This window comes from Rhinolophus sinicus, linkage group LG04, assembly GCF_036562045.2.
Source record: "Rhinolophus sinicus isolate RSC01 linkage group LG04, ASM3656204v1, whole genome shotgun sequence".
Taxonomy (NCBI): domain Eukaryota; kingdom Metazoa; phylum Chordata; class Mammalia; order Chiroptera; family Rhinolophidae; genus Rhinolophus; species Rhinolophus sinicus.
In genome coordinates, this window is record NC_133754.1 from 1,646,102 (window position 1) to 1,668,051 (window position 21,950).

Genomic DNA, 21,950 nt, shown 5'->3' on the forward strand with positions numbered 1-21,950 from the left:
AGAGTTTGCCAGGTTAATGTCTCAATACTCGTGATTTCATCTCTCTAAAATGAAAATGGCAGCTTGGTCAGGATTTGCTATATAACCCCACAGTCTAGGTACTGATGGAATCAAACAGGATTCTATCTGACCAACTTTTGAGCATGTGTGGCTCATTTTAATTGGCTAGAGCATTTTATATGGAGTCAATTGGTTCTAATATCGCCATGCAAGAGACAGAGCCCTCATGCTGTGAAAGAGGGGCTCTGCACTGCGGCATCCAGAATTCTCACCAGTAAGTCCCATCCCTAATTAAATCTGCAAAGAAGGGCGAGCGCATTTGAACACTTACGTTTACAGGTAGGGGGCTTGCCTCTGTGGCTCCATGATCCATCTTCCTGACACACTGCTGTGGCTTGTTGACTAGCTTCAAGCTCAAAGCCCTCGTTACATTCATATATCACTTTACTATCCAAAGTGAACTCATTACCCGTAAACGAACCATTTCCTGGGGACTCTGGGACTCCACAGGACACAGCTGGAAAACAAAAACAAAAACAACAAAGGAAACAAACACAGGGTTACTCTTTTGTGATTTTATGAAATTCTGTGTTTTGTTTTTTTTTCTACTTTTCACTTCAAATACACATAAAAACTGTTCGGTACTTGACTTTCTAATATGTTGCATAACTATACCCATTTTCAAAGTTTTAAGGATCTCCAGAGTTAATGAGAAACAATGGGAAATGGGTCCGCATAAAAACATTTTTATGATTAGTATTCCGGAAGGTAAGCCTGACGGCTGTCTCACAGCTTATCACCTTGACACGTCTTATCAGGTGGCGCTGGGCCAGAGAACACAGTGTAACACACTCTACTTTATTTAATATTGGAAAGGAAGGAGAAGATAACATCTATACCATCACAGAAGCCATCACAATGTTGACTCCTTGGATTAAACAGCCACCCACCTTGGGTCTCGAAGATCCCCCCTCTTCTTCCCCCCAGCCAGTAACTTATTTTCCTCAAAGCACCCAGAAGTTCTGTTAAAAGGAAAATGGCTAAGGTCATCCATGCATGTATGATCATCACATTGATTATTTATAAATGACCTGGCAGAGAACAGGACCTAAGGGACCAAGACACAGGAGGAGTTTCCGGAAGACCTCCAGACTGGAAGGCTGGGTCCCCGAGGGCAAGGCATGCCAGCTTTTCTGTGAAAGGTGGGGCACGAATGTGCTAGGGATGAAGAAGACAGCTTTTAAATCACGGAAATGGGGACGGAATTAAGCATCAACACGTCCTTGAATTTACTAGCTCTGATCCAGACTTATCTACGATGAGGCAAAATTCTCAACTTAAATGTCTCCAAGTTACAATAAGGAACAAAGAAAAAAGCAGGGGAGGGGATCCATTCCCAGCAGCACATACCCAGGTCCGCTGCATTGCCAAAGACATTTGCGATAACTAAACTAAGGGCCTTTTGTTAATCAATACTTAAGGTATTATTCACATCGTGCATTTTTTAATTTAGATCATTTAAAATTTTTCCCACATTGATTCCCATGGGAACACACATGTAATGTTAGAGCTGCAAAGATTGGATGGAAGAGTTTATATAAACGTACACTTTCACAGATAAAGAAAACAGGCTCAGAAAGATCACATGGCCTGCCTAGGAGACTGCAGTGAGTTTGTGCCAAACAAGCACACAGCAGACCTGTGGCCCTGCCGTGGGGCCACCTTCTGTTCTACAAGAACCCCAGCCATTCTGTGGTTTAGTTTGTGTTGTTTGGTTTTGTTCTTTTTCTTTATCAATATATTTAATAAATGTAGTGGGAAATTGTCAGAAGTAAAAGAAAATATTGTGCTGATAAAAATCAAACCCTTGGAAAATCCAAGTTCTAAAATTTGTCTTGTACTTAATTTATGATCAGCTATTTCAACCATCTGATTTATATATATATACACACACATATGTATATAAATTTCCATTATTGGTGTATACAAATGCAACTGATGTCTCAATATTAATTTTGTTTCCTGCTACTTTACTAAATTAATTTATCAGTTCCAATAGTTTTTTGGTGGAATCTTTGGGGTCTCTCTATATAGCATCATGTCACCTGCAAATAATGACATATATATATATATACATATATATATATATATATATATATATATATATATATATATATATATATTTCCTTTTAAATAGATATAAAACAGAAGTGGCCAATCTGTCAGACATGGAATTCTAACACTTCTGGTTCAATTAAGAAGAGACGGAATAATTCATACTGATTTGTAAATTTAGGCTTACAGGATAAAGGCTATTTCCTTCCAAATTCTGATATTTGTTCCTCTATTCATATATACATTTGAAGCAGACCACAATAAAAATTTTCAGTAGTTGTGTACCAAAAACATAGACATAAAGATATGATTTTGGACAGAATATTTAAAATCATAAGCTTTGGATGTGCGAAGCCATTGCTTGTGGACGCAATGGATGGAGGGGCAGAGTGCTAAGCATTTGCAAAACGTTCTCCTGAATTTACTGAATGCAGTGGATGTCCTTTATGAGTGTGATCTCACAGGGTCACCAGTGTCTTATTCCTCACATTTTCTCCAATAATCACTCAATCACGCTCACACACCACACTTTCTCGTTCACTCACTGAGCGTGCCCAGTGTCCAGCGTCCCTGTTATTCTCATTTGGGGTGAGCAACAAATGAAACGACATTTCTCTGGCAGGTTAAATGGGAAAGGTGACATTCTATACACGCATATGAATGCACCTTAAAAGGATTCATACCCAGGAGGCCGACACCCAGGAGAAAAGCTTTGTAACTACTTCTGTGAAATCTGGACTTGAGAAGACCCCCTTTCTGTCTCTGATCAATGACTAGGGATCTTTTTCTGGCCTTGAGCTGTGGGTTTTGGCCACTTGACTGTCTCAACCGCAGGCTATTTGGCAGAGCTTTAAATAGAAGTTGTCAACCTATCAAAAATAGAATTCTAACACTTCTGATTTGATGCAGACGGATGGCATGATTCTTACAGACTTAGAAATTCAGTCTCAGGGATAAAGGCCGTTTCCTGCTCATGTGCAGGCTCGGTGCACATTTTCGTTCATCCCAAATCATGTGACAGACATTCTATAGATCACTTTTTAAAAATGTCAATTAGCTACATATATGCAACTCTCAAAATATGGAGAATTTCCTCAGTTTTGGAGTATCTAAAGGGAATACAATGTCTTAGTTTTAGTTTGGTTTTTGAAAATCGTATTAATATAGCATTATATTTCCCAGCAGCCTCAGTGAAAGACCGCATACTCACTCTGTAAAATTCTCTTCTGTTCCAGAGCACAGACTTTACAATCAGACTTCTGAATTAGTTCTTGTCTCTGACATTTGCCAGCTGTGTGACTTGAGTTACTTAACGAACCTTGTCTCATTACGCCCAGGCTAACTATACCCATCTCAAAGGTAATTATGAGGCGTAAATGAAATGACGTACACAAATCTGTGCTGACACAATGTAGGTGATGCAATAAGTGACAAAATGTTACCATCATTATTTACACAAACACTCACCATGTATACATTTCTGGAAATAAGATGTGAAGTACACGGATAATCTCCTTGCCATGTGCTCATTATAGAGAGCAAAAAATAAATCTGCAGTAAACCAGATTATTTCTATTACATCTCTCATGAGAGATTTAACGTTTTGGTTTCAAACAAATCAACGGTGGAGACACTCCAGTGCCCAGAGTTGTGTTCTCTTTAATCCTATGCCCCCTGTGGGGTTCTTTCTTCTCATATTTAAACCCATACAAACAGCAGTCATTCTTGTCTCTGCAGGTTTAAAAACACTTCTGTTTCACATTATTGGTATATACAAATGCAACTGATGTCTCAATATTAATTTTGTTTCCTGCTACTTTACTAAATTCATTTATCAGTTCCAATAGTTTTTTGGTGGAATCTTTGGGGGTCCTTTATGTAGCATAATATCACCTACAAATAATGACAATTTTACTTCCTCCTTTCCAATTTGGATGCCTTTTATTTTTCTTGTCTGATTGCTGTGGCTAGAACTTCCAGTACTATGTTGAATAGAAGTGGAGAAAGTGGGCATCCTTGGGCTTGTTCCTGATCTTAAGGGGAATGCATTTAGCTTTTCCCCATTGAGCATGATGGCATACATATGTGGGGGGTGCCAAAAAATATATACAAGTGGACACTTTGGTCAACGTGGCTCAATCAGTAGTTCGCCATAATAAGAAGTGTCTGGACACTGATGGGAACCACTTTGAGCACCTCTTGTAATTGCAGAAGTCAAATGTGACTTGAATTCATCTTTTGTTATTGGTATGTATTGAGTATTACAATTTTAATAGTTTTTCCTTTCTTAAAATATGTATGCTTCTCTCTCTCTCTCTCTCTCTCTCTATATATATATATATATATATATATATATATATATGGTCACGGATGTAAAGTACAGCGCACAGGGAATACAGTCAATGGTATTGTAACAGCTGTATACCATGTCAGAGGGGAGTACACTTAGGTCATTATCACTTGGTGAAGGGTGTAAATGTCTAATCATTATGTTTTGTTAAACCTAAAACTAATATAAAAAATAAATTAATTAAAACAAAACAAAACAAAACAAAAAACCTTCTGCTTCCTACTTCTTTCAAGTGACTGTTCTCTGTAACTTACAATGGCCCCTTTTCTTTCTGCTGCCTCTTAGGTTTCCATACTTTACACACTCACCTTGCATTTCTTTTCCCTTCAAAAATCTCAGTGATTCTTGGGGCTTTGCCTATTACCCTGGGATGGTGACTCTCACATCTGGATATCCATCCACTTGATCTGCTTCCTGTACCACTAGCTGCATCTCCACTCACATCTGTGCACGTGTTGGGCTGTTACCTGCCCCTCATCCCAGCCGCCCGCCATGCTTTCTCCCAGTAAGAACAGCTAGGTTCTTTGATTCACTTCTCTTTCTGCTGCTCTGATGTGGTTGGTTTTGCCAATGATCATCTGCTAAGGGAAGAAAATCTGTCTCGTACTCTGTCTCCTCATTTCCTCCTACTGATACCATATTCATGTCCCCATTATCTCAAAGTGAATGTCTATCTTCTCTCTCCGGACCCCGCTCACAGGGCGAAGGCAAAGCCCAGGGAGCCCCGGGGTCTGACGCACGGGGAGAAGCCTACCCCGCAGAAGGGCTCCCTACAGCCTGGCAAGCGAGGCACGTTTAAACCATAAGGTCTGAGACCGGACATCCAGGAGGCAGTCTCACAGGTAGGACAGACCAAATTGAACATCACAAACGCAGGAGCACGATGAGATCAAGAGCCAGGCCGGGATGGCAGGGAACACACCGTGGGGAGGGGAGGTGGGGAGTGGTGTGGAGCAGGCTCTGAACCGCAGGAGGACATTCTGCTTGAGGTGTGACGACAGGACAGTGACACCCCCGGTGTCTCCAGCGGGGACTGTGGGTTCTCAGTAGTTTACGTACATGGTGTCAGCATGTAAGGATTTCCGATTATGTACGTGTAGAAATCTAACTTCATATATACAGAAGGCACCAAAAAACGCATACACAATTTAAGAAAGGAAAACTGTATTAAAATTGTAATAATATATACCGATAACAAAAGATGAATGCAGGTCACATTTTACTTCTGCAACGACAAGAGGTGCTCAAAGTGGTTCCCATCAGTGTCCAGACACTTCTGATTATGGCAAACTACTGCTTGAGCAACATTGACCAAAGTGTCCACTTGTATACATTTTTTAGGCACCCCTCATGTGTGTGCACATATAAATAGTAACCAAAAATTACAATACAAGAACATTCTAGATTGTGTGGACTACTGTCTATAATTGGGTTCTATTAGATAATATTAGTGCCTGCATTGGCTTTTGTATTTATAATCAGGTTGGGTCAAGTAATTAAATAAGAGTCAATTTTTTACAGTCTAATAAGAAAAGTGTCAGAGGCAGATAATACAGAAGTCATGGGCTTCCTTCAAGGGAAAGCCAAGTGATTTTATAGGAAGTACTAAAAATATAAGCTACATAGTTGCTCATATGGAGAAAACAATAAAAGGACTGATTATACATATATATGCATGCATGTGTGTGTCTGTCTGTCTACGCATGTATGTGCATGTATATGCATGTATGTGTATGTATGTCTGTGTATGCATGTATGTGTATACATGTATGTGTGTGTGCATGCATGTGTGTATGTATGTCTGTGTATGCACACATGCACACACACACACACACACACACACACACACACGGCAGTACCTATGAGTAACCAATGACTTGCAAGTGATAACTGAGTTTCTCTGGAGAACCCTGACTAATAGCTGCTAAGGAAAGTGAGGATTAGAAACGTCAAGCAAAGGGCCCAGATTCCTCTACGTAGTAAGAAGGCTTGTGTTGCTGGGATCGCAGAGAAGTGGACCCCATGCCGGCCTCACGGTTAGTCCCGTGTAGTCTCAAGGACCCACCTGCTATATTTCACCACATTCATAGTTTCTAATTTCTGATGTCCAATCGCCAGCAGTAAATAAATAGATGTATAAATAAGTAGGTTAGAAATAGGTTTCCAGATTATAATTCTGAAAATATAAGGCCACATTGAATTTGAGCATTCATGGTAATATGTCTGGACCCTTTTTCTTCTCTTTAGTTTTATTTATTCCCGTCTTCTCCGACTTCCCAAGGACAACCAGATTCTAAGCAATGCCTCCCTTGATGCTTAGGCAGCATGTGAATGCAGGGGTGAGGCTGAGACAGAAAACAGCAGGGAAGGGGGGGTCGTGCATGACTAACCCGGAGGCTGAGGGGACCTGACAGGTCACAGTGCGTTTATCCCTTTGTGGGGACAGGTGTGATGTCAGACCCTTACAAAGAGCGCATACTAGCATCAGAAACACCCTTCATTTGTTTGGGGGAGGAAGAGGAGTGCTTCTAAAAATGAGGCCAGACAGAGGGAGGCAATGGCTTACCCTGCAGATGCTAAAGCAAGCAGACGTACAACCAGACACAGGCGGCCCTGAAATGGGAAGCGCAGGGTCACGGGCCTTAGCTGAGGATTTCTTTCGCTGCTCTAAACCTCCCGGAAATATTTAGCACTGGATAACCCGAGGAAGGAAAAACAAAGTACGTATTAATTGGAAACAAACCAAAGAGCATGGAGAGGACGGGGAGCCAGTTGGTAGGCACACGAGGCTAATCCAGCCCAGGGACCTTACTGGGTCCTGAGGAGAACCTGCTGCTACAGTGGGGCCGTGGCACGTGACTGACTCCCCATGTGCTGTTACAGGCCCAGGGAGGCACAGGTGTGCGCATTAGAATAAAGAGCCATTTCTTAGGAATAGAAGACAAAGTTTCACTCAGTAAAAAGCAAGTGTCTCGAGAAGGAAAGCTGGAGGAAAAAGCAAGCGGCATTAGGTGAGCTATACACCAGCTGTGCTCCAGTCACCACCCTGACCCTCTCAGGTTTGGAAGTGACCTGAGAGCGTTCTGTCTGGAACCACAGGACTCACAGAGGCCGCCACTTCACTCGCGGCTGGTGTTCATGGGAACCTGCATTTTGGGGCAGATCTTTATCTAATGCTGTGGGTGTCATGATAGGATGGCACAGCTAATCACACATGTACATGCTGGCTCTGATGATGGGCGGTTCACTCACTCTCTTTCAGCCTCAGTTTTACCACCTGCAAAATAGGGATAATCACACCTATTGTACGTGGTAACCTGGCCATCCTGGGATGCGGTGTTTTAACACCGTAGTCAGTCAACACACCAATTTTCCTCTTTGTTTTACAAGTGAACAAACAGAATAGCCAAGATCAACTTGCCTAATGAACAACAGGAACTACAAAACAGGTTTTTAACAGAATGAACTTTGTGGGTCTCAGAAATTCTCAAAACAACTGACTTGAAATGTTGGCAAAATTCTGCCCCCCCAAAAAAAATCATACGCAGAAAATAAAGAAGAAATAAGACTGTGATCCAAATACAGGTTGTTAGAAACGGTGACAGAACTGAGAAAAAGAGGGAAGAGGGGCTCAGAACGAAAACGTCACCCTTGTTCTCTCACAGTTGGCAATTAAAACATGTCGTATTTTTCCAAAAAAAAGGAAAGAAAAGCTTTGTTAGTTCTTCCAGAAAATGTAATTATGATTTTTTAGAAATACTCCACATGAATTTAAGCAACTGCCAACTTAAAATCTCAATAAAGTGAGTGCCGAAGACAGATTAGCGTATGAGCTTCAGAATCAAGGGTCAGAAACTCGTTTTTCCCTTTTCCTTTTCCACCCAGGATATAAGCACGTGAATAAGGAGAGAATGAGAGAACAAAACCGCACAAACCCAAAACAACTGTGTCTACACTAGGAAACATTACTATAGGAATCTGCTACACTTCTCCAATGAATCACGTAACATTTTAGTCAATGGAAAAAGTATGTGAATAAATGTGAGTGGGGCTAGAAACATGCTCCCCAGGACATCTAGAGGCCACAGACTTGGAATTTCTCAGTTCATGAACCAAACAAATAACGGTGTCTACTATTAAATAGAAAAAATGAAAACGAAAAACCTAAATAGATAGATACAGGTGTAGATGCAGACACAGAGCTTGAGACCATGCGTAGAAATGGAGACAGAAAGAGAGCGGGCACGCCTACAAAATATCCCATAAGAGTTTTCTCAAAATATGAAAGAAAGCCACACTGATGAATCAGAAGCAGTGATACAGCTGAGAAGCCAGGTTCCTTGGTAACAGCAGGAAACTAGTAAAAATGATCAAGCTGGAGTGTGAGGGCCATCATAGGAGAATGCAAGCGAAGATGACTGAGAGTTGCTAGAATTTCAGAGGCTATCACCCACTAGGGTGGTCAATTGTTTCTCTGAAAATTAAATAAACTACGTGAACACGGGCAAGTGAGTCTTCAGCAATGAGAATTAAGTTAATAGTCACGTGCAGACTTGCCCTCCACATTCTGATGGCTGATTACGAAAGGCAAAGCAGAGGGAGTCGGGTGCGAGAGAACAGCCTCTCTGCCCAAGGGCTTCTGTTCCAGCTCTCCACACAATGACGCTGGTGCTACACTTCATTCCCGTTAACTAAACTACCACAAGCGGTTCAATATTCGACACCTTGCAATTAATTTCAAATTGGACTTGAATATATTCAAATGAACGACTCCATGAAAATCCCAGATTTGGTCGGACAAAGCCTGAGGAGACAGACAAGAGATAATATAGTAAGCCAGGGACACAAACTAAAAATAGAGTTCAGTTTTCGCCAACTTTTCTATTCTGCATCTGAACAAACTAGGCAGCTGGTGAAAATTATTTCTGAAAGCAGGTGGTAGAAATGAATCAACTACATTTATTACGAAATGGCATCTGGGGGTATGCTGACCCTTGACCAGTCATGGGTCCCTCGCGTTCTTTTGTCCTCACGCCTGGACAAATTCAAATACAAATATCCATGACAATAAAAGCGTGAGTCACCAGTTTTCAGAAACAGGACATAGGGACAGCTGTCAAACAGTGCTGCAGACTGCCTGTGGAGGGAAATCTGATTGAAATTCTAGCAAAGTCCTCTGACATCAGTTTAAAGGGTAATGGGTGGGTATCATCAACTCTGGTAATTGCACGGGAATGGAAGCTCCAGAGACCAGGAAGCCAGTGGTAATCTCTGGCCTCCCAGACACGGGGTGAGTCAGTGAGAGTTAAGGTGAATTAGTGCTTTGAATTACTGTCGTCAGCCTCAGGAGGAGATCAGGTCAGGTCAAGGTGAGGGTGTGATGGAGTCATTACAAAGAGGGACAGCCCAACGAAAGTCCACCGGAATTTTCGGAGCTGGCTGAATTACCCAGTCTCCTCCAAGCCCATCTCTCTGGTTCGCCATGTGGGGCCTGCCGGGCTCAGAACCAGACTCGGGATTGAAGGGTTGTGCCCTTCTTCACCTGTACAGGTCTCAGTCATCGGGAGCCATCAATAAACAGGGCAGACAGGGAGTTTCTCCTCCCTCACACGTGTGCACACACGAGCCTTTCTGCGATCTCCGAGTTTTTCCAAGTCACTGCCGGGTGCTCTGGGCCCCTCTGCCCTCTCAGTGCCCACCTCCCACGCCTGGTGTCCAAGCGGCCAGCAGTGCTTCTTCCTGGGCTCACGGGTCTTTCCAGGTGAGGGAGACCATGCAGGTCAGCAAAGCAGCTCATTTTTCAAGGGAAGAGTCAAAGCCAAGAGACACTGAATGGCTTTTTTCCAGATTGACACAAATATTTAAGAGCAAAGTGAGGATCAGAATTTAAATCTCAAGACACCTAATTTAAAATTAGTCCAACTATCTTTCTCATTATAGTAATGTTAATATAATAATGTTAATTAACATTATCACTATATATTAAAATTAAATTAATTCAATAAACATATGCTATATAAATATACTATACTGAGCATGTTAATTCAATAATTATATTCATCTTCTAGCAAATATTAACGTATAATAGTACAAGAATTTACAGATGCACCTCAGTCTATGCACCGTAAAACACACATTGTCTCACTGCTTCCTCTCACTAACAAGCGGAGTCCGTGTGATTATCTTCATGTTAAGTGTTGATTCCAGAAATATGAAACCATTTACCCAAAAGCCAGGAAAGGGTCGAGCTGGCCTCCAGCCAAACGCCCAAGTCTGAAGCTCATGCCCCTTCCACCACACGACAACGATTCTTCACTGCAATAAGTACCTTAAAATATTTTGCAATTTCCCTTTTCCCTTGTGTTTCCACCCAGAAAGTCAATTTCACTACCTCACGCCACTAATACCTCCAGCTTTTCACGATTTGCAGCAAGATTCAAACAACACTACAAGTTACCCCATTTTTGTCCTGCTGTGCCCCAGTTACTGTCCATTGTCAATATGGGGAAAGTCTTCTCGGCTGATTTTTTCCTGTTTTGTTTTCTATGATTTTGATTCCATGGGTTTCAGAAATCCCTCACTTTGCTGCCTAACATAATGCTTACTCGCTTTTTATAGAAAACCCGGGGGCCCTTATAGACCTGTCAAGACTTTCAGGACCAGCACAAGAATTCCCACTGCTGGTATCATTCCCAGTAGCTGAAGGTTCAGGGCAGCCTGTCACATTGGGAGACCCACTGATGACAAACAGTACTGATTCATAAAGATGTGTGTGTGTGTGTGTGTGTGTGTGTGTGTGTGTGTGTGTGTGTGTATACAATAACTGTTTAAAGGTCATTAAAATATATTTCTAACATAAATTTCTAAAAAATAAAACCTCAGGCCATATGTACAACAGTAATCTTCAACCTGAAATTGTATTATTTGTCCAATAATTCAAATCAAGAAAAATTTATAAATGACTGCAATGACCATTGCCTGTCTGAGTAGCTGCATCTTCCCGGAAAACAAATGCACACACGCTACCCTCTGCCAATGGTGTGACAGACACACAACAGTTGACATCACAACAACCTACATGTAGACATTTTCTCCCAACTCGCCTGCATAGAGTGTGGTGCAAGTATGTCACTTCATGATTTGGCCTGTGGTAGCCAAGGCGCCCGAGAGTGGAGTCAGCCCCTAACTCCAAACCGTGTGCACGTGCCCCAATTGGAACTTCCCGTCGTCCCCTCAGGGGGACCCCACTGTTGCCTCCACGTGACATCTGGGAGGAACTAACCACAGATGGAATGCCTGTGGACACTCTCCTGCTCTGGTACCAGAAAGGGGCACGTCAGAGTGTTCCCAGCATGGTACGGCCTGGACCCCACGCTCTGATACATTACTTTTAAAGAAAAGAATCACAGAGGCACCTTGCAGAGGCTGCAGGGATGAGGTGAAGTCACAGAGTCCTAGTTTTTCCCGAGTCTGTGTCAGTGCAAATCCAGACTAGTAGAATTAGCTGTTTCTAAGCTTTTCTATGGGAGGACCCAGTTTAACGACGTTCTCTATTAATTTGACCAAAGGAGGAATATGCAACCAAGGACTACATGAAACGAACCCACAACACAAACACCCAGCAGGGAAATCAACAAAGGATGCTGACAGTTAATTATCAGTATCTGAAGAGCAGAGCTAAGAAGGAGCTTCCACATTCAAACATCGGCCACAGGACAAATTGATATGCCTGCACTGGGTTCTTTTAAGCAAAATGCACATCAAAGCGACCAGGAAATGGTCACTGAACTTCCTTTCTCCGGGTGAAAACGCCTGCCCGTGAACAGCACGGTTCTCGGGGTGCACATGTGCCCTGGGCTTTCGGCAGAGCGGAAAACCTGCTGGGACGTCAGCTTTCCACCGGGGCCTCCTCCTAACATCAGCTTGATTCTAACTGTGGCCAGAAAGGCCGCGGGCCACCGGACGGGTCAGACGTGAGTGTGAGCCTCACATGTGCCGGGTGGGGCTGAAAGCCGAGGCGCTTCGGTTTTAGCCCCAGGAGCACACTGGTCAGTGAGCCTGCTGACCAGTCGTGTTTCCCTGTCCGCTGCTTCCTATTTGTTACATTAAAAAAACCCTTCAGAGAGGGACATCCCCAAGATGGTGACATAGGTCATGTCTGACTTCCATCCCCCTCAACAGGGAAACAGTGAGCGGCTCTTCATGGACAGACACCCCTGGGAGGAGTCCAGACATGGGGGGGCCAGGGGGGGCTGGGCTCGGTCCCCTGCGCTGGGGACCACAGGTGACAGGGCTCGGAAGGCTGAGATCGTGCAGCTCCGGGTGCTGGGCCCACCTGGGCCATGCTGCCAGGGAAGGGGTGAGGGGGCGGGACTCATAGGGCCGGTTACTGGGGAAACTGTGGGACTAGGAGGTGCTGAGGTGAGAGCAGAGGACTGGGCCAGGTTGCGTGCAGGGCGGCCACATGGCTTGCTGCACTCGGCAGCATGACAGGGCACCACACACTCGGGGCTTAGGCAACAGAAACATGACTGCGTACGCCGGGGACATGAGAGCCAGGACCCAGGGGTCCGCAGGGTCGGCTCCTGATAGCCACCAGCAATGACTTTCCCAGCCTCTCTCCTTGCTTGTGGAAGGCCCTCGGTCACCACTTGCCTCACGTGGTCTCCTCTGTGTCCCCACGCCCTCTTCTTACCAGGACAACAGTCACACTGGCGTAGGGCCCACCTGAAAAACCTCATTTCAACTTGTTACCTCTGTGAAGACCATCTCCAAATAGTCAATTCTGAGTTCCTGCGGTCAGGAATCCAGCTAACCTCTCCGGGGGGCAAAATTCAGCCCATCAGGCCACATGCTGGTCAGAAGGGGCCTGAATTTCACACTGTCCAGTGCCACACCCCAACCACGTGGTTCTGTAGTCTACGCCATGCCCGGGGAGGTTCTGATTTCTGCAAGCTCTTCCTGTGACGTTGTTTTTAAAAGCTGCTGATGATATCACCAGTGACCTAATTACAAACTGTGCTTTTTCCAACAACACTGCTTATGTCAGGACTCGTATTATGGAAGGTGATGGGAAAGACAGTGGAGCCGTGGGTTTGTTCATAAATTTTCATCGATGACTTTTATGGCTCAGCCATTGGGAAGAAGGTGGAGACACCATCTCTGCCTGTAAGACGGGGAAGTATCCCCCATATTCCTTATGCACCTGCTCTACCTGCAAAGCACACGACCCAGGCCCCTGGCATCTGCTGCATGAGAATGTGGGTGGGGGGCTCCTTTCACAATTCTCCAGACGACTCTTTGGACTTTGAAAGTGGAGAACCACTGGTCTAGGACAAGCAATCTGCAGGTACACGGGACAAGACGAAGCTGCGAGTGCTGAGACACTGGCAGAGAAGGGCACGAGGGGACCCCAGGTGGGGCGGCTACGTCCCCTGGGGACACAGGGCAGATGCCTGCAGGCATCGAAGGGGAGCCACAGTGGAGAACGCCGCTCGTGCAGAAGCGCAGGTTTCCTGCTGGACGTTTCCACACCGCGTGACCCCCCCCCGTCCCCCACCTCAGCCTCAGCACATCCCTGCTTCTCCCTGACCCAGTGAGCACTCAGGCATCCTGTCTGTGTCTCACTCTAGCTCTCCGGCACTCATCAATGCTTTTCTTGGAACAGTTCACTTCTTTTGACTTTTCAGCTGCCTCTACTTCCCAAGCGCGAGGAAGTTGTTGCCTCTGTCACCTGTGTGCCCTGGGGACGTCCACCCGATGCCCTGGTGGGCTGGCCCCTCCACTGCCACTCAGGCGCAGCTGCTCCCTCTGCCTGACTGACGTGTTCAGTGTGCGCACGGCAGGAAAGCTCGCCGGGCGGCCCTTCAGCGAAAGACCACAACCTCGTCTTCAGTGTTGGTCGGCATCTTAAACTGCACACAGGGCAGTTGACTGTGTGTCCTCCTCTGCCTGTCACCGAATGAGGGCCACCGTTTCCAGGCTGATGGAAAAGTGGGTGCTGATGGCCCTTTACCGCCCCCCCCCCCCGAGGAATGCAGGAAACGCACAGTCCCCCGTTTGTTTTGGGAAATACTTTGAGTGTCAGGTCAGGCTCAGGGCTCAAAGTGAGGCAGGAGCACGTCACAGGGACTTCCTCGAATGGGACATTCACGGCTGAGCTCTACTGCTGCTCTTACAGACAGGACTCTCCTGGAAAACAACTACTTTGCATGTGTGCTACGGTTCCTTGCGCAGGAAGCTCAAGGGCTTCCCATCACCACTGCTCTTACGCACAACTGCCCTGTAGGCACGTTTCCACTCACTCCTGATTTTTTACTATTAACCACATTCCAGACACAGACCAAAACATGGATACACAGGGTGGACAGAGAAAATGCATCATTCAACGCTGGACTGCAGCACATGACAGAGGACATCACTCCTCTTCCATGAAAAGTGTCAGATAGAATTTACAAGCTACAGAAGGTTACTGGCACTGGCTGAGTTACACTCTGCGTTACGGCCCGATCCTCGCACCTCACTCAGGTCAGAGGCCAGCAGACAACAACAACCTGTGGGGCAGAGCCAGCTTGTGGCCTGTTTTTGCACAGCTCGCCAGCTAATAACGGCTTTTTCATGTTAACCAAACCGTGAAAAGTTTAGAAACAAACAGTATGTCCGCAGACCATATTTGATTCACGAAGACTAAAACACCTCCTACCCAGCCCTTTGCAGAACATGTGCTATTGCTTTGTTTTCATTACGGTGAGAAACGAGTTACTTACATATTGTTGACCTTGATTAGATATTTGGGGAGCTTGTGCTTGGATGAAAGTCAACACGTACCTACTGGAAACACAGAAGAAAATGTTTCTGTCGTGTAAGCGGCCCTTTTCTATTGGTGCCTGTTAGTACCTGACAATGCGGTTAAGGTTTCACATCACCTTTTACACTGAAACCTTCAAAGAAGCCAGGAGGGAGCTGGCTCTTGATCCTGTTACACAGGAAGACGCCAGCCCTCTGTGACATCAGGACACATGGTCACCAATGTGGGGATGCCAGGGATACAGGGCCAGATATTGGGGGTCTGACTGTGGATTCTCCAAGGTCCAATCAGTCAAGCGAAGGCCCCTAAGATCAGAAGTGGGATAAACCCGTTTACAATACGCTTAGTTGGATTCAGCAGGTTTGGGCTTGAACCGTGTGGACTCAGGACCTAATAAATTAGATGCATACTTGTATGTATACATATTTTCTTATATATCTTAACATGTGATTTGATATTTTAAAAACATATTGTACTGAAGTTTCAAGAAATACTGCAGTATTATCATAACACATAGGCACTCGATCGTTTCACAGAAGCCAATAAACGTGTATGAAAAAAATCGAGACGAGATTCGTAATTTCCTAAGCATTTTACACCCATAGGGAAAGTTTTTAAGATTTACAAAATAACTCAATCCATCTATGTCGGGGCACCACGCCCATCCTCCTAATGTTGCATCACGATGCTATGTTTAAAAGTAAACATCCAAATGGTTTCCTTCTGAAAGGTGCCGTGGTGTCTGCAGGGTCACAGGGATGCAGAGGCAGACGCACAGCTTGATGCTGCTTCAGCTGCCCCCACGCCGTCTCTCGTCCCACACACACCGTGTGCATGGGCGAACTCAGCGCCCATTAGCAGCACGCAGGCTTCGATGGGTCCGTCCTCATCCTACTTCAGGAACAGAAGTGTAACCACGTAATTTATGAGAGACATCACCTTCCCTGACTTCCTTGCCGGCAAATGGCAAATAAAGCCATTTGAACACTACACACTGTCCACTGGGAGGCAAAGCCCTGGCCGGCAACAGACTCTGGAGAAGCCCAGCTTTAAAGGGAACAGCTGCTCAGGAACTGCTCTCTCTCTCTAACACAGGACACTTGAAAGTGGGGCCCTGGATCTCTGAGATAACACCGAAAATTTCAGTTCTGAATGAGGCTTCTCTTCAAGATGAATAAGATTAGTGTGTTGATAATGGAAACAGCTGCTTGGCAGACTTTCTTGCTGTGAAGCAGGAAATGAAGCCCAAAGGACAGAAGATATGCCCAGCTTTATCGAGGAACAGAAAACCAACACAGGGTTTCTGAGAGAAATACTTTAAAAGGTCAAGCAAAGGGAGAAAAAGGACTTGGAGTTCGCTGAAACGGATAGAGCACATCTCGCCGGCCCTGTTTTCCTCTCTCAGATGATCAGCCGTGGACCCTCCTGCTCGGTTAATCCTGTCCAGAATTTTCTAAGTGCCTATTACAAACCCTCCGGTTATCTTGGCAACTGCGGAGCTCTGGGAGACGGTGGCCCGGGGCTGTGACCTTGGCTCTGCCACTTCCGAACCACGGGTCCCTGGGGAAGCCTGGAGAAGGTGCCCCACAAATCCCCTTCCAGATCCAATCATAGAAATCACTACCACGAAGGTAAAACTCGAACGTTTATGCCAAGTTACTTCTTTAATCCTCTCAATAGTCCCGAGAACCAGATAGCAAACTTCCTGTTTTCCACGGCAGGAAACAGGGAAACAGGCTTAGGGAGACTAGGACACCTGACCCTCACATGACTATTCTCTCCAAACCCCACGCTTCTCAGATGCCACTGGCAAACAGTCAATGAAAATGAGAGAACAAAACACTCTGACACAAGATAAATCATCTTTAAAGGAAACAAAAATCATTCTCAAAAACATCTTAGAATGTCACAGAAATACAATTTTTTTCCCCTTTCAAAACAGTTACCGGGTGCCACAAGGGACAGTGTTTCCTAGGTGTCCTGGGGACACAGCACAGTCACTATCACGTGATCAGTAGCTGGAGCCCAAAAGGCAAAGACCTGAACCCTCAGGGGACGCACGTTACTCATTGACTAAAAGGCAAGTGTTGTATTTTATAGTCAACATTTCAAAATATTATTCTAGACAAAATTCTAAAAAAGAAAAACCAACATCATAATTCCATTAGAAAATGTGTAAGTTGGATTTATTCTTCAGTTAAGATTAACAGAAAAGCTGTTCAAATCATTGAGGAAAATTTACAGTATTACCTCACTAAGGTAATGTTACCTTATTAAGGTAACCTCACTAATGAAATACTAAATAATAAATTGAAATAGTACATATATATTAAATGTATAAATATATTAAATAAATATTAAACATTAGGCTCCTGGTGCCACAAGAGATGCTTGTTATTTATTCGATCCATTTTCAGTTTTCAAGTACCCTATTTTCAACTAAAAATGATTAAAGTAAGTATGGTGACCTTTGAGTTTTGGAAAAGTGTTAAAATGTTTCAATGTTTGCATGTAGTAATTAAATTCCCAGTTATCTCAATAGGATGGATTGCAGGATTTGTAGCTGTTTGTGATCAAATGTGATCTGCTGTCAAAATGTCTCAGATATTTTTCTTTTGTGGTAGAGCTATTTAGTTTAAAATTTATGGCAGCATTTTTTTAATTACCATTTGATTTATTTGATTTGGCCCTTAGAGAACCTACAATGTAAAGTCTCCTCTCCTGAAAAGCAAACAATGATGAGGCTCTTGAGCTAATTCCACCAGGTCTCCGACCGGCCGCTTCTGTCTTCTCTGGGCAGCGGGTTCCCGGACACAGCGCTGCCACGGCTCCTGCAAGGCCGTGAGCGTGCCCACACTGAGCCATCGGCCCTGCTGTTCTCGCTGAGTCCACGTTTCAGTGAGTGGAGCCAGTGCTGCCAGCGATGGAAACCCAAAAACTGTGTCTTTCCTGGTTTCTTTCTTCCTAACCCTTTACACGCTCTCACAAGGGCTTGCTGACTCTATTCCTCAATACTTCCAGTACTGTTGTCTTACAAACCTGTTTTGTCTGTATTTGTGAAGGTCATCGCTGCTCCAACACACATTCCTATGGCCTCTATGAACCCGTGTTCCAGACAGGAGCCCATAACTGACCCATCATGTCGCTTAGAGACGAAGCTTTCGACCGTGCAGAGAGGACTGTATCTTGTTTGCTCTTTACAGGTTGGAGCCCAGCACAGGGCAGAACGTAAAGCCACATAAACATGTGTTAAGGTCCCGTGGGCAACCCCGGCCTGGGTCCCCCTTTTCCATCACGCACCCCTTCACGTCCCCACCCTGCTGGCCCAATGGAGGGCACACCCCTGACCTCTTGTGCTATTTCCCGTCCATGGGCATCTCCTCTTGCTTAATGTCATGCTGAATGGAAAACACGGATTCATAAATCCATTTCTCCCCTGGACCGTAGGAGCTTTAAGAGCTGGGACTCTGTCTTATTCGGCACTTAATTCAGAGATAAGTTTGAATTGAAATGGAAATCGGCGTCTCTTCCATGAGGTTACAAAGCCATGACGTCAGCCCTAATCTCCCAGCGCGCACACAGACACATGACTAACCTCACTTTATACAAAAACCAACGTGTCGACTTCCAGAGTGTACCCTCACCATAAACACAGACCTGTATCGACTTCAACGTATGGAATACAGACACTCCCTACCTTGCGATGGTTCAACTGACGATTGTTTTGACTTTACGATGGTGTGACAGGGGTGTGCACAATAACTTACAGAGTATTGAACACTTGACTATCAAAGAGGCTGCTGTAGGCAATGTTGCCCAGCGGCAGTTGCTAATGCGAGTGTTCTGAGCCCATGTGAGATGGGCGAGGCTAAGCTGCGGGTTCGGTAGGTTAGGTGTATTAGGGAGCATGTTCAACTTGTGATATTTTTAGCTTACGATGGGGTTATGCGACATAACCCCATCGTAAGCCAAGAAGCATCTGAAGTGTGTCTGAAGTCTGTAGGTTTCAGAGGTAGAAACTTGTACCTTCATCCCCATAAATGCTACATGGCAATCTCATTCCCCAGTTTCATATGTAATGTAAATGTTGTATCTGGGGGAACAATAACATCATGAGAGACTTCTGTTCTGACTTGAGTGGGAACAGTGCGATATCATATGTATTTAGCTGATGTTGTTGCAAAAAGCTTTTCCCTTATAGAGTTCAAAGCATTTTAAGGAAAAGTTCACCGGATCTTTCATTTCATAGCATATAATTATGAACAGTTAGTTTAGGATCACTCGATAGTAATAATCCATCTCTATATATTAACTCTCTTTGGATAAAATACCAGGTTAAAAGAACTTGAAATTACTCTCAATTATCTTAAAACTGAAAACAAAAATTTCTTAAAATACAATGGAAATTAAAATTATAAAGACACCAACAACAAAATAGGAACTATTTGTCCCTGAATATCTGACGAATAAATCTATGATGATCACACTGCCTTCTTATTTTTAAAGGGTTTTCAAATTTAGTCTAAAACACTTTTTGAAATTATCAACCAAATACAGGTTTAGGCTGCAATGAAGAATGAAAGCCGGGACACAGAGTCAGATAAAAACTGCTCAGGAGAACAAGGAAAGGCAGGTGTCCCCAGGACACAGTCAGGTAAAAACTGCTCAGGAGAACAAGGAAAGGCAGTGTCCCCAGGAACAGCCCTAAGAGTAATTAACCCTCATGCAGATGAGGATGCTGCGTTTGAATATGCAAACGAGGGGCAGGACCTAGGAGGAGGCGGCCAAGTCCTGACATGTGTCTGTGTGTGTCTGGCTGCCTAGCGTGGCTGCTCCAGGCCGTGATGGCTCAGTTGGGCCTGGAGCCGAGTTAGCAAGTTAAGGGCAGCCCTGGGGACCCGGCACAGAACGGGCAGGGTCCCACCTCCCTAACAGCCGCCGACTCTGAAGTGATTCTCGTAGCGATGCTGTTCCATTTTAATTATTTCCATTTCAAAATTATACCATTTAAAAATTTTTTACTGATCATATATTTTAGAGGCATTCATCTGAATAAAGGTGTACTTTCACCTGAAGGAGGATGTCGTTTAGTTAATCGTATACGGCCTAGTGTATAACTACATATTCTAGGTCATAAAGGCAGCTGCCATCATTTGTAATTATTTTTTTCATGTTTAGAGTCTGAATCCCTTGAAGGAAGAAACAAGTCTGGTCTGTTTTGTCCCTCACAGCCCAGCACATGCAAACACCTGACACGTCCAGGAACTCACAGGAGGCCCTGCCGGTGCAACATGATGCAGAGCAGACAGCTGGTGTGGAGAGAGACCGGGAGTCCACCAGCCTCCTGAGCGTATCCACAGGCCAGTGGTTCCTAGGAGTCAGGTGTGTATTTACCTGATGTAAAAGCTCTGCATGCTAAGTAACCAAAGGAAAGCGAATAATTAAAACCAAACACATCCAATTTCTCTTGATTAAAAAGTGCAACGACCACACATTTATGTTTTATATTACATTCAGTTAAATCAACTCTAATGACTCTATTGTCATTAGTAAAAGACTGCTGGGGTATAAATTGCCAATCTGTGGCATATCAGCATATTCTATGTAAATTTGTATGGTCTTTCTCAACGGCTGTCACTTATTCATCATTTTTACAATTTATTTTAAAAGATTTAGTTTGACTTAAAAAATGGTAAATATGCTTATAGAATTGTACCACGTAATTTAGATAGTTCAAAAGCCTACTTTCTACCATGTTTCTATTTTTAAACATTACAGCCTCACATCTGATGGAAATATTTTGTATATTATTATAATTAAAAGGCTACTTTACACAATTTATAAACACCTAAGGGAGGACTGAAGGAACTCTTCCACAGTAAATTAATATACGTTATTTAACACACAAAGTACTCCCAGCATTGGTATCTGTACGGTTTTAAGTCGAATTTCTTTTGGCAACGAACAATTTGATTAAACACTGAAGAGGGAGGCAGAAAGTCTGGATTGCAGACCAACATTTTTATGGTTCTTAATTAGTCACTTCACTTTACGTGCCTTAGTTTCGAATACATGAAAATAAGTCAATTAAACTAGGTTATTCTAAACGGCCCTCCATGTTTTACAAGTCATAGGTTATGAAGAAAGAGCACACTCATTGACTGCCATTACCAGACGGTTAACAGAAAGTGTAGAACGGTGGATTTGTTGTTGAAAATGAGACCTCTGAGCTATGTTATCATTTGAGGACAATCACACAGGTCGTACAAGAAGAAACCTGAGGGAACATGTTCCGAATCTCCCTCTAGAAGGTGCTGCATGAGTCGAGCCTGCCATGTCCCCGAAGCCCCTGCTTTTGGGTCCTAGTCAACACAAAGAAGAGCTACACCCATCACCTTCCTCAGATTCCTTAGCCTGAACCGCAGAACTTCCGGAAGGACCTGGCTTTTCACGCATGCTTTCTGTTTTTGAGTCATCTAATCCAGCATTAACTAGTTCTGCTGGGGAGGAATTGGGAGCAGGGGAGGCAGGTCAAGAGTTGTCAGCAAAACATGTCCCAGGCACCCCTCGACTTCTCCTCACGTGTCCCTTGAAGCGCCCTCTCCCCCTGGGCCCACACTTTCTCAGGCGCCTGCACAGGAGGGTCTCCTTCCCGCGTCTCTGTGGGCTTGTCCCTGA

General features: G+C 44.3%; 1 protein-coding gene across 2 annotated transcripts in view; it reads right to left on the bottom strand.

Moving 5' to 3' along the window:
- Positions 1–21,950, bottom strand: part of CSMD1 (CUB and Sushi multiple domains 1) — a 1,601,557-nt gene that overhangs the window by 83,912 nt on the left and 1,495,695 nt on the right. For both annotated transcript variants that reach the window (XM_074329288.1, XM_074329289.1), the window contains exon 50: positions 332–517. In XM_074329288.1, coding sequence (XP_074185389.1) covers positions 332–517 — 186 coding nt within the window. The remainder of the gene's footprint in view (positions 1–331; positions 518–21,950) is intronic.